Source organism: Nannospalax galili, unplaced genomic scaffold, assembly GCF_000622305.1.
Source record: "Nannospalax galili isolate Female #2095 unplaced genomic scaffold, S.galili_v1.0 scaffold89, whole genome shotgun sequence".
In the NCBI taxonomy this organism is placed as follows: domain Eukaryota; kingdom Metazoa; phylum Chordata; class Mammalia; order Rodentia; family Spalacidae; genus Nannospalax; species Nannospalax galili.
Window position 1 is genome coordinate 104,834 of NW_008359211.1, and position 13,527 is coordinate 118,360.

General features: G+C 45.8%; 1 protein-coding gene across 1 annotated transcript in view; it reads left to right on the plus strand.

Annotated features, from left to right (window-relative positions):
• Ccs (copper chaperone for superoxide dismutase) overlaps positions 1-6,874 on the plus strand; it is a 16,943-nt gene extending 10,069 nt beyond the window's left edge. The window contains exons 6-8 of the mRNA XM_008822854.3: positions 6,241-6,318; positions 6,386-6,489; positions 6,577-6,874. Coding sequence (XP_008821076.1) covers positions 6,241-6,318; positions 6,386-6,489; positions 6,577-6,730 — 336 coding nt within the window. The 3' untranslated portion in view covers positions 6,731-6,874. The remainder of the gene's footprint in view (positions 1-6,240; positions 6,319-6,385; positions 6,490-6,576) is intronic.
• The last annotated feature ends 6,653 nt before the right edge of the window (positions 6,875-13,527 follow it).

The following is a 13,527-nucleotide window of genomic DNA, read 5'->3' on the forward strand; positions in this document are numbered from 1 at the left end:
CATCATCATTATTATTATTACTATTATTTTCTAAATATTAATTACTTTTATTTTCTGTGTCTAAGAGTTTTGCCTATATGTGTGTAAGTCCACATTCATGCAATGCCCTATAGAGGCCAGAAGAAGGTGTTAGATCCTCTGGAACTGGAGTTACCAACCATTGTTAGCCACCATGTGGGTGCTAGGAATTGAACCTGGGTCCCCTGGAAGAGCAACCAGTGCTCCTAACTGCTGAGCCATCTCTCCAGTCCCTTCATTATTATTTTTAAGCAAATCAAGACTTGATTTCATGTGATTGTTTATTTATCTGTTAAGACAGATTCCTTCTATATTGCCTAGGCTTGTCTTAACTTCCTGGGCTCAAGTGATCTTCCCACCTCAGCCTCCAGATGTGGTGGAGCAGGGAGGTCATGGTGGAGCAGGGAGGTCATGGTGGAGCAGGGAGGTCATGGCGGAATAGTTTACATCATGGCAGTCAGGAAACAGAGAAAAGGGTGCACAGGAAGAGGCCAGGAAGATACAGCCCCCAAGGACATGCCCCAGAGATCTACTTCCTCCAACTAAGTCCTCCTTCCTACCCTTAACCATCTCCCAATAATGCCAACATATTATGACTCTATCAAGGGATTAGTCCATTGATTATGTCAGCCTCATGATCTACATCCAGAAATGTGCCTTACAAATCTAATAGGCATTTGTTAATCCAATCAAGTTGATAATCAAAATTAACCATCACAAGAACATTGCCTTCCTGCTCAGTGATTTCATATTTCTTAATGCCTTGCTACACACCTCATAGGCATCTCCTTTCTCAGGGGAGCGATCCCCTCCTTTTACTTAGAGATTCAATGGTTCCAGAAGGTGGGAAAGCCCCAATTCCTTCTTAGGTCCTCCCAGGACTTCAGATTTTGTTTTTATTTTCTATTGTTTGGTTTGGTTGGTTGGTTTGAGATAGCACCTCAGGTAGCTCTGCATGGCCTCAAACTCATTATGTATCCAAGGATGGCTTTGAAGTTCTGATCCTCCTGCCTCCCAAGTACTGAGATTACAGGCATGTGCCACCATGCCTACCTCTTATTTTCTAGCTTGATGCCAGTGTGCAATCTTCTGGTACAAAAGCAGTGGAACCATGGTACAAGTTGAATATCCCTAATCTGCAGGTACAAAAATCTGGATGCTCTAAAATCTGAAACTCTGAGTGGAGTGCATTTAAGAGTTTAGATTTTTTTGTATTAGGAGTGCTCAACCAGTAGAGTGTAGGAAAATATTCCAGAATCACAGGGCTGGACAAGGTGGCTCAGGGTTAAGCCCTCTTGCTGTTCTCTTTTCCAGAGGACCAGAGTTAGGCACCCATGTCAGATGGCTCACAACTGCCTGTAATACCAGCTCCAGGGGGTCCAGTGACCTCCCCTGGCCTCTGCAGGCACATCCCTACACACGGTAGTAAACACACAGAGACATACACATATGTACACATAAATAAAACAATTGGTTTTTTTGTTTTGCTTCATTTTGTTTTGTTTTTAAAGAAAAACACATTCTGGGGCTGGAGAGATGGCTCAGTGGTTAGGAGCACTGGCTGCTCTTGCAGAGGACCTGGGTTCGAGTCCCACCACCCACATGGTGGCTACGAACCGTCCTAAACTCCAGTTCCAGGGGAATCTGAAGCCCTCTTCTGACCTCCGTGGCATTGCACAACACAGGTGCACTCACATACATGCACACAATATACTCGTACACATAAAATAAAAATAATAAATATGTAAAAAACACACATTCTAGAATAAAGTAAAACAAGGGCGGGAGAAATGACTTAGTAGCTAAGAGCACTTGCTGCTCTTGAAGAGGACATGGGTTCAGTTCCCAGCACCAATTCGGTGGCTTGTAACTGTCTACAGATTCCAGTTCAAAGGACTCTGTACCAGGCATGCACACAATGTACATATATACATGCAAAAAACCCACTCATACACATAAAATAAAATTTAAAAATCTTAAAAAAAAAACAAACCCTGGAAAACAAACCAAACAGAAAAAACCAGTCCTGAAACCAGACATTCTGTTCCCAAGCATTTCGTCTGAGATTCAGCTTATGTGTGTTTCTTAATTTATATAACTGATCTTTTGGACTTTTGACAGCTCTGCCCCTTTCTAATGGACGAAGTTCTTCCCTCTCTGAGGTTGGAGAGACCTGTTCTTTTGTCCAATCCATCGCACAATGCTGAGCTTGTGTTCAGTGTGTTAATGATGTTGCCTTAGGTGAAATGCCACTAATGCAAGGGGCCATAAAGCATCAAGCATTGGTTTATTTTCCAGTTTCTCTGGGGCAGGAATCTGGGCACCTCTGACTCAGGGTCTCCTAGGACAGGAGACATTGCAGGGTTCAACACAGGAAAGATTTACTTCCCAGCTGGCTCTTGTTGCTGTTGGCAGTCCTTGGGTCTTCCCCGGCTATTGGCTAGTCATCAGTCTCTTGCCAGTGGGCCTCTCCCTAGAACAGCTTGCTACACAGCAGCTGGTGTCCCTCAGAGAATGTGAGTGAGTGAGAGGGCATCTAAAACAGAAGTCACATTCTTCCTGTAACCTAATCCAGGAGATGACACTTGATCCAGCTCACACTCAAGGGGATAAATCACATAGAATGTGAATATGGGGAGAGGCATCCATAGGCCCTCTGTGTCCTTGGGTCTTGAAAGATGAGGAGGAAGAACTTTGCACATGGACAGGGTGAGAGTGGAAATAGTAGACATGGCAGAGGAAGCCACCTAAGGCATGACACAGCAGAAATCTTTTTTAATGGGTCAATCTTGTTTTTTGAGACAGGGTCTCCCTGTAGCCCCAGTTGGCTTGAACTTACTATGTAGACCAGGCTGGCCTTGAACTCACAGAGATCCACCTGCCTCTGTCTCCTGAGTGCTGCAATTAAAGGTGTTCGCCACTATGCCCGGGCTATTTTTATTATTTTTATTTTATGTATATGAATATAATGCTTTCATGTAGGTGGGTGCACCCTGTTCATGCAATGCCTGTGGAGGTCAGAAGAGGGCGTCAGATCCCCTGGAGCTGGAGTTACAGATAGTTGTTAGCTGCCATGTGGGTGCTGGGAATGGCACCCAGGTCCTCTGCAAGATCAGTCAGTGCTCTTAATCAATGAGTCAGCTCTCCTGTCCAGAAATTTCTTATTTTTTTCAATTTTTTTTTTTTTTGGTCTTTTTGAGACAGGGTCTCTTTTTAGCCCCAGATGGCCTGGAACTCACTATATGGACCAGGTTGGCCTTGAACTCACAGAGATCCACCTGCCTCTGTCTCCCGAGTGCTGGGATTAAAGGCCTGTGCCACCACGCCCGGCCTTATTTTGTTATTTTTATTTTAGTGTATGAGTGTATTACCTGAATGTGTGTCAGTTGTACCCATGGAATGCAGTACCCGTGGAGGTCAGAAGATGTTGGATTCCTCTGGAACTGGAGTTATGGATGGTTGTTAGCTACCATGTGGGTGCTGGGAATCGAATTTAGGTCCTCTGCAAGAGCCATCTCTCTGGTTCTAGAAATTTCTTTCCTTAAGATTAAAAAAAAATTATGTTATATGTGTGTGTGTGTGTATGTTTATCTGTGAGTGTATGCCACATGTATGCAGGTGCCCATGGAGGCCAGAAGAGGACTTTGGATCCCCTGGAGCTTGAGTCATAGGTGGTTGTGAGCTGCCTGACGTGGGTGCTGGCAATTGAACTCAGGTCCTCTGGAAAAGCAGCAAGTGCTTTTAACTGCTGAGCCATCTTTCCAGCATGAAGTGTTTCTGAAATGCAAAAGGTGGTTGTACGAACTGTGTGCTTGTCCTCAGGCCCCACTTGGAGCAGGGAATCAGAAGGGATCAATAAAACAAAGCAAAAGAGGGTTGCGTGGGGTATAGTGGCATAGGCCTGTAATCTAAGCACTTAGGAGGTGGAGACAGGAGGTTTGGGAGTTCAAGGCTAGCCTTGGCTACATAGCAAGTTCAAGTTCTTTTGTGACCCTGTCTCAAAAAACAAGCCAAAAACAAAACAGGGTCAGCAAGAGATGGCTCGGTGAATGAAAGCACTTGTAGATAAGCCTGACAACCTGAGTTTGAGCCCAACAACCCTTCTGGTGGAGTAAGAGAGCCAACTCCCACAAGGTGTCCTCTGACATTCACATGCAAGTGCATGCACACACACATACAAAATGTACAAAGCAGCTAAAAACCCAACAGTGATAAAAAGAGCTGTGGGTGTAGCTCGATGGTAGAACGTATCCTTAGCACGCATAAGGCCTTGGGTTTTAAATTTTATTTATTATTTATTTATTTTTGTGTGTGTGTGTGCATGCGCATGTGTGTGTTTGTGCATGAACATGACACAGCACGTATGTGGAGACCAGAGGACAACTTATGGGAGGCAGTCCTCTCCTCTTACCATATGGGTGACAGGGAATGAGGGCAGGTTGTCAGGCTTGGCAGCAAGTGCTACTGACTGAGCCGTTTTCAAGCCATATCTCTGGAAGATGGAAGGAGAGATGAGCAGGGATGGTGCCTACAACAGCATGGGATTCAGTAAGTTCCTTTTGGGCGTCAGTGCCTGGCTTTGCCCAGATGGAAACAAATTCCGGGAATCCGCATCCAAGCCGGGCCATCTCTCGCATACCTGCGAACAGTCTCTCAGCTTCCTTCCTTCTCTTGACGACTACCCCCTCCTGTCTCCAGCACCTTAGGATTCCTCTGAAGTACAGAGGAGCCTTGCTATGTCCTGTGTGAAACCTTCTTAGTCCCTAATGCCCGTTGGTATACCCTGGGCCTGGCTTCCTGGGGGTGGCACTGAAGGCCTCCCTGTCTAGTTCAACCTGCTTATATACTGAGGGAAGGAACTGAAAAGGCTGCCTTTCCCGTACCTTCTTCAGGGTCATGCCTCTAGCCACACGGCCTGGCTTCCTCTTCAGCCCCAGAAACAGACGACAAGGCCCCTGTCATCTTCCCCTCCTTGATCTCTCTACTATCAAAGTCCCCAGAACAGGGTAGGATAACACAAAGTACCAGGTGCCAGCTACAGATGTCCCTCTGGTCAAGATAAAGTAGGAGTCAAACTTCTTACCGCTGCCGGCCCTCTCAATCACACTGACATTCTTTGTTGTCCAGCAGTGTGGGCCATGGGGACCAGCCCACCCTGGGCTGTCTGCCCATGAGTCAGGTTGGAAATGACTTATGTGCACAAATGTAGGTTTCTGTGGCTCATCACTTGGGTCCTATCACCCTAAAATTCACCAATTGTTGTCCTCGCTCTGTTCTACAATGGCATCTATTCATACCTGAGGCCCCTGAGGGTGGGGACTATATGTGCCCCTTGCTATGTATGGCAGAGTATCTGCGTTGATGTGTTATGTGTCTGTGTGTGTGCACACTTGAGTTACATGTGTTTTCACCTGTGACTATATATGTAGAGGGCAGAGGTTGACCTCAGTGATCTTTCTCTATTGCTCACCATCTTTTTTATTCTGAGACAGGGTCTTCCTATAGCCCCAGCTGGCCTGGAGCTTATTATGTAGACCAGGCTAGCCTTGAGCTCACAGAGATCCACTTGCCTCTGCCTCCTGAGTACTGTGATTAAAGGCATGCACTGCCAGGCCCAGCTCCTGTAACACTTGTTACCTTCAAGGGAGAAGTGTGCACAGTCACCTCTTTGCGCCCTTCATATTTCTTCCCTTTGGTCATCCAGGCCAGGAGTCAGGAAAGCAATGCTGTGATGGTCAGAGAAGCCAAGTGTGGCCAGTTTAAGCCTAAGGAAATGGAGGACTGCCAAGACACCCAGAGCCAATAGGAGGCTGGCCATTTCAGCTTGGAACGAAGCAGGAACTTAGCTAACCAGGATTGGAATCAGACCAGGCAACAGGCTCATAGAGAAAGTTGGGCTGGGCATGGTGGTGCATGCCTTTAGTCCCAGCAGAGGGACTCAGGAGGCAGAGGCAGGTGGATCTCTGTGAGTTCAAGGCCAGCCTGGTCTACATAGTTCAGGCCAGCTGGGGCTACAGGGAGACCCTGTCTCAAAAAGACTGAAAAAAGGAAGAAAGTAGTTGGGTTCAACAGGGACACATGCATGGGAGCAGGGAATGCTGGTTCTTTGCAGGAGGAGATTGGAAGCTTGGGGGAAGTGTGATGAGGAAGCAGATCCTGGAAAGGCAAAATATACCAGCTGTGACCGGGTGACCTTCTTTTCTCCATGGGATCTCATTCCAGCACCGGGGAGACCTGGGCAATGTCCAGGCTGATGCTGACGGCCGAGCCATCTTCCGGATAGAGGATGAGCAGCTGAAGGTGAGATGGAGAGGTGGGGACCTTCCATGTAAGATATTGGGGCTGAGGCTGTTGTTTCCCCTCAAAGGTATGGGATGTAATTGGCCGTAGCCTTGTTATTGATGAGGGAGAAGACGACCTGGGCCTGGGAGGCCATCCTTTATCCAAGGTCACGGGGAACTCCGGGAAGAGGTGAGTAGACATTGCTGTGCCAGTGGTGCATGTGGAACCCTGAAGAGGCCTAGAGGAGGCCTATGCTGACCACATATCCTTCTACAGGTTGGCCTGTGGCATCATCGCACGCTCTGCTGGCCTTTTCCAGAACCCTAAGCAGATCTGCTCCTGTGATGGCCTAACCATCTGGGAGGAACGAGGCCGGCCTATTGCTGGTGAGGGCCGAAAGGACTCAGCCCAGCCCCCTGCTCACCTTTGAGCAGGGCCTCACCTTGGGTCTGTCCCTTAGCAGAACACCTTCCATCTGTGGAGGCCTTGCTTGTGCAGGCCTAGGAGGACTAAGGGCAGGTAGGGGTTGCTATGATGTGTCCTTGGCAAATTAAACTATTATTTTCATATGGCACTTTGTGTTTCTGCCTCTCTGCGTCCCTTACTGGACTTGGTGAGTAGGGTAACTCTGCTGTCTGTATCCAGGGCCACCCCTTAGTTTTGGCAACAAACAGACTTTGACTCAAGTCCACACATCCTAAGGACTCTCTTTTCTCCTCTTCCTTGGAGTTATGATGAACAGCCACAGCAGTGACATTTCTGTGTGTGGCCTCTTCCAACCCCTCACTGGATCTAACTAGGCCTAGTTGGCTCTGTATCCCCAAGAAATCAGGGATCTAGCATATGTCCTTCCTCCCTGTGGATAAAGCCATAATCTGGGAATAGGGGAACTATAGTGGTCCTCTTCTCTCTCCCTTGTCAACTGAGGATCAGAAAAAGCCAGGCCAATAAGGTAGGAATGAAGTAGGAATGAATGTCCACAGAGAAGCTGAGAGGTACAGCATAGTTCTAGCCACCCCGCCATCCCAAAACTAAGTCATTATGTGGCCAGGTACCTCCTGCCCTGGGATTTAAGAGGTATGCCCATGCCCCTTCTCCCATGCATGTCCCCTCCCTTAAAAAAAATCAATCTGCCTTGAGCTGATTTCTCTTATTGTTTTTGGGTGTATGCGTGTTTCTGGAGGGCAGAGGTTGACATCTCTTTTTTTGTTGGCTCTCTACCTTATATACTGAGGCTGGGTCTCTCATTTCAACCAGAGCTCACTCATTTGGCTCATTTAGCTAGCCAGCTTGCTCCATGGATCCCCATCTCCTCCTTCCAAGTGTTGGAGTTAGAGGCAACCATCATTCCTGCCCAGCATTTAAACAGATGCTGAGGATCAGAACTCAGGTCCTTAAGTTTGTGTAACAAATACTTTAGCCACTAAGCCATCTCTGCAGCCTCTTTTACTCTCTCTTTTTTTTTTCTTCAAGATAGGGTCTCACTCTATAGGTTAGGCTGGCCCCAAACTCACAGAGATCCCTGCCTCTGCATCCAGAGTGCTGGGATCAAAGGCGTGTGCCACCACACCCAGCTCTCTGCGCCATCTTACCCTTTTCCCTTGTTTTTTTTTTAAAACTAATTTTTGTAATTAGTATACAAAATAGTGGGGTTCATTATGACATACACATATATCATTGTATCTTGTACTGCCCTCCTCCAACCAAGTCATTATTTTTTTGAGACAGAGTTTCATGTAGTCCAGGCTGGTTTCTAACTCCCTATATAGCTGAAGATGGCCTTGAACTCCTGATCCTCCTGCCTCCATCTCCCAAATGTTGAGAAGACAGACATGTGCTACCGTGCCCTGCCTTAAGTTTTAATAAATAAATGTATGGTACAGAACCTGACATACAGTAAGAAAAGGAAGCTGTGACCAAGCCTCCGGGGCTACCTGAGGCTCCTGAAGGCAACACTCACAGAGATCTTAGTAGAAACCTGCTAACCAAGAAACAGCACTTGGGACTTGGATTCCAGGCTCCCTACTTATCTATTCTGTCCCCCACTTCACCTCCCTAGACCACATCAGGCTTGCCCATCCTTGACAAAGCTGTTTTTATGATAGGGTGAGCTGTCAGACCACAAATTTTACCCCCTTGTCACCTTCTTGGAACCAGGTGATGGTTTTACAGTCAGCCTTGGCTTTGAGAACTCTAGCTCTGCTCCCAAATGCTAGGCCCTGCCCCTTTCCTGCTTTAAGGGCACTTATACTGCCTTTAGCAAGGAACCCTATTCCTTCTGGAAAAAACAATGCTGGTTGTTTTCCACCTCCCCTGGGGTCCTGGGAGCCAATCTTTTTAAGCTTGGGGCCCAGGATGTCTTTTCCCATCTCCCGATATTACAGAAACTCCTCCATTCTGCCCTCAGCCAACAGATAGACAGACAGACAGACAGACAGACAGACACATACACACACACACACACACACATGGGGCAGGGAGATTGATTGGGGGGACAACAAACAAACACACCATTTATTTTTAATGTGTATGAGTGTATTGCCTGCATGTATGAGTGCACCCATGTTGTGCAGTGCCGCTGAGGTCAGAAGAGGGCTTCGGATTCCCCTGGAACTGGAGTTAAGGACAGTTCGCAGCTGCCATGTGGGTGCTGGGAATCGAACCCAGGTCCTCTGCAAGAGCAGTCAGTGCTCTTAACCGCTGAGCCATCTCTCCAGCCCCCCAAATTAATTTTTTTTAAATATTTTTTTTATTTTATGTGTATGAGTATATTGCCTGCATGTATGTTAGTGCACCATGTTGTGCAATGCCTTGGAGGTCAGAAGAGGGCTTTGGATTCCCCTGGAACTGGAGTTAAGGACAGTTCACAGCCACCATGTGGGTGCTGGGAATCGAACCCAGGTCCTCTGCAAGAGCAGTCAGTGCTCTTAACCACTGACCCATCTCTCCAGCCCCACAAATTAATTTTTTTTAAAATGAAAAAAAAAAAAAAAAGAGCCAGGCGTGGTGGCACACGCCTTTAATCCCAGCACTCGGGAGGCAGAGGCAGGCAGATCTCTGTGAGTTTAAGGCCAGCCTGATCTACATAGTGAGTTCCAGGATAGACCCTGTCTCAAAAAGACCGAAAAAAGAAAAAAAAGAAAAAAAATTCCACAATCATTTCCTAATCTCAGGAGCCTTCTATTTAATTACATCTTGTTTATTTTGGGACAGGATGGCCTGAAATTCACTATGTAGCCAAACTGGTCTGGAACTCACAACAATCCTCCTGCCTCAGCCTGCTAAGTGCTGGGCTCACAAGTATAAGCCTCTATGCCTGGCCTTATCAGGTATTTTATTTTTTTTGAGCAGGGACCCCCCTGTAGCCTCAGCTGGCCTGGAACTCATTATGTAGACCAGGCTGGCCTCAATCTCAGAGAGATCTGTCTGTCTCTGCCTCCTGAGTGCTGGGACAAAAGGCATGTGTCACCACACCCAGATTAATAACATATTTGAAGGCTATATGAGAGACCTGAACCTGCTGTATTTGGAGACTGTTAGTAAGTCTACCATAATGACCTAGTAGACCAAAGGTTAATGGTAGAAGTAACTGAGGCAAATTCTCACAAGTAATTTGGCTGGACTCTGTTCTCTGGTTTACACAACACCATTTCTCTCTGGCCTTTTCCTCCATTTACTATTAAAGAGATCCGTGCTTTCCCTAGCAGATTGCTTTTCTGCACATTGTTTCTTCCTAAGGTTAAGTTTACTCAAAGTTTGTACAGTTTGGTTGAGATCAGTGGTTCTCAGTGGCAGTAGTACTGTTCTGTACAGGTTTTGGAAGTCTATGAAGATTTTTCTGGTTGCAGTAACACTGGTAGGGTGTGGGTGCTCATAACACTTCTAGGGGAAAACAGGATATTCATCAATTTGCATTGTGCAGGATAGTGGTAGGTTAGGTGTCCTACCAGTTATCCTTGGAAATCAAGTGTCTCACTAAATATCCTTGTAAGTGAAAAACATGTTACAAATTTAAAAAGTTAATATTTTTATAAGTGTATTGCTTATTTTTTAAGTGCGCCGAGCCATCTTTCCAGCCCCTCGTTTCTTTTAAAATAATATTTTCATTGTGGTAAATGATGATTGTGCAACTTTTCCTGGAAAGACTTTCTAGTCACCAGAGAAAGGGGCAGGGGGAAGCACAAGGACAGACCAAAGAAACAAACTCATCCAAGTCCAGCTTGGTGAACCAATAGTTTTATTTTTGTTACTTACAGGTGCATGAAGGGTTACTTATAGGAACATAGGTGACTTGGGCAGCTCCATCACTGAAAAGCCCCTCCCGACAGCACAGGTGGTGACTTACAAAATTGACATCACAGTGGTCCCCTGCCCAACCTGCAGGCAGCTATACCACCAAAGAGTCTTCCCTCACCAGCAGTTGTTGACCACTATATTACCTTGGGTTGGGTGCTGAGGATGTAACTCAGTTGGTAGAGTGCTTGCCTTGCATTTACTCACCACCACATAAAGGGCATGGTGGTACATTCCTGTAATACCAGCACTTAGGAGATACAGGCAAGAGGATCAGAAGTTGAAAGTCACCTCCCTATTCTAGGGTAGCCTGAGTACTTGAGACCCAATGTCTATAGTTTTGCCTTTTCCAGCATGTAAAATAAATGGAGTCATATAGTATGTATGTTGTTTTGTTTTTTTATGGTGATAGAAATCAATCCCAAGAGGCTGGAGAGACAGCTCAGCGGATAAGAGCACAGGCTGCTCTTGCAGAGGACCTAGATTTGGTTCCCAACCCACATGGAGCAATCAGCTGTTCCTAACTCCAGTTCCAGGGGATCCAACACCCTCTTCTGACCTTCCTGGGCACTGGACAACACAGGTGCACTTACATACATGCAGGCATAACACTCATATACAAAAAAAAAAAAAAATAGGGGGCGGGAGAGATGGCTCAGCAGTTAAGAGCACTGACTGCTCTTGCAGAGGACCCAGATTTGATTCCCAGCACCCACACGGCAGCTACGAACTGTCCTTAACTCCCTCTTTTGAACTGTGCAGCAATGCACAACACAGGTGCATTCACATACATGCAGGCAATACACTCATACACATAAAATAAAAAATAAATAAAATATTAAAAAAAATTTAAAAAATTTTAAAAAAGAAACCAAAAAAATGTAGTAAAATCAGTTATTTTATAAGTAAGGAAGGTAATGCTCATAATTAGGAAGAATTTTGCCAAAGTCCACAAGGCTGGCAAATCAGGATGCTTGGGTTTTGCTATGATTTGACCATACTCCCTAAAACTTCACATATTGTAAATTTATTCTCCAAATTCATATGTTAATGGTATTTAGAAATTGAGCCTTGGAGATCAGAAGAGGTCCTGAGAATGGGGGTCCTATGAGGAGGTGAGTGGCCTTTTAAGAAAAGTAAGAACGCCGGGCATGGGGCATGGTGGCACACATAGTCCCAGCACTGGGGAGGCAGAGACAGGTGGATCTCTATGAGTTCAAGGCCAGCCTGGTCTACAAATGAGTTCCTACCCCCCCCCCCCAAAAAAAAAGGCCAGCCTGGTTTACATAGTGAGACCCTGTTAAAACAAAAAGAGTCCTAGATGGTGGTGAATACTTGTAATTCCAGCACTCTGGAAGGGACAGGAAGATCAAGTTCAATGTCACCTTCAGCTACATAATGAGTTAGAGACCAGCCTGTAGTACATGACATGAGAACCTGCTGAGAGAGAGAGAGAGAGATTCTGACTGACTTAAGCTAGACTTGCTCTATCCTGCCATGGTATGCAGCAAGAAAGCCCTCACCAGCTGCAGGGAAGATACCAACATCACCTGGCACTGTTTGACTTCTCAGTCTCCAGACCCATGAACCAAATAACTTTTCTTTACAAATTATACAGTCTTTGGTATTCTGTTATAGCTACAGAAAATGAATTAAGATAGGTTTAATGGGTTGGAGAGATGGCTCAGCAGTTAAGAGCACTGGCTGCTCTTGTACAGGACCTGGGTTCGATCCCTAGCACCTGGCTAACATGGCGGCTACAGCCATCTGTAACTCCAGTTCCAGGGGATCTGATGCCCTCTTCTGACCTCCAAGGGCATTGAAGGACCTGGGTGTACCCACCTACATGTAAGCATTACACTCATACACATAAAAATTTGAAAAAAAAATGATAGGTTTAACTGAGGATCTGACTATGATTTGGGATCATGGAAACAGTGAACTAGACCAGCTCTGCCACCAACTTGAAACACGCCCTTTAGTGAGTTTCTCATATGCAAAATAACTAAAGTAGCATTACCTAAAAGCTAATCACTAGGTGTTGCATGCCTTCTATGTCAGGGAACAGAAGCAGGCAGAACTCTTGAGTTTGAGGCCAGCCTGGTGTACATAGTGAGTTCTAGACCAACCAGTGCTACATCTTGAGACCCTATCTCAAGGAAAACAAAGCATCAAGTTCAAGTTTTGATGGTGCCAGAATACCTCTCTAGGAGGAGGTAAAGTCACACTATCAGCAGAATGTATGAGTACTTTCCTCACCCTCATTTCTCAGCAGTAGAGATTATAAATCTTTACTATGTTTTTGTAAATCTGAGGGGTGAAATCTCATCTCAGGAAATTTCTACTTCTACAAATGAAGTTTCATATTTATCGGCCATTTGCACTTCTGATAAAATTGCCAGTTCAAATCCTAGCCATAATGTTTTTTTCCCTTATCAGCTTGTTACCTGTTAAACATCATCACACTGGTGATTATGTTCCAATTTAGGAATTTTGGGGGATGCAAACATTCAGACTATAAGGATCTCTAAACTGAGTTTCTGCTCTATAGAAAACATGCTTCTCCCACAGCGTTTTCTGTCTCAGTAAACAGCAGCTCCATTCCTCCATGTTATCTTTCACTTCTTTCACAACTAACAATCCAATCATATATGGCAATAGCTCTAATGAACGCCAAATCTGACCACCTTTTTTTTTTTTTTTTTTGTCTTTTTGAGACAGGGTCTCCCTGTAGCCCCTGTCTGCTGTCCTGGAACTCACCATGTAGACCAGGGTGGCCTTGAACTCACAGAGATCCGCCTGCCTCTGCCTCCTGAGTGCTGGGATTAAAGGCGTGCTCCACCACGCCCCGCCTGACCACATTTTAACTCTACCATGGCAATGCTTATCACATCAACCTCCTGGATTCTGGCAACAGCAATCATTGTTCTGTGC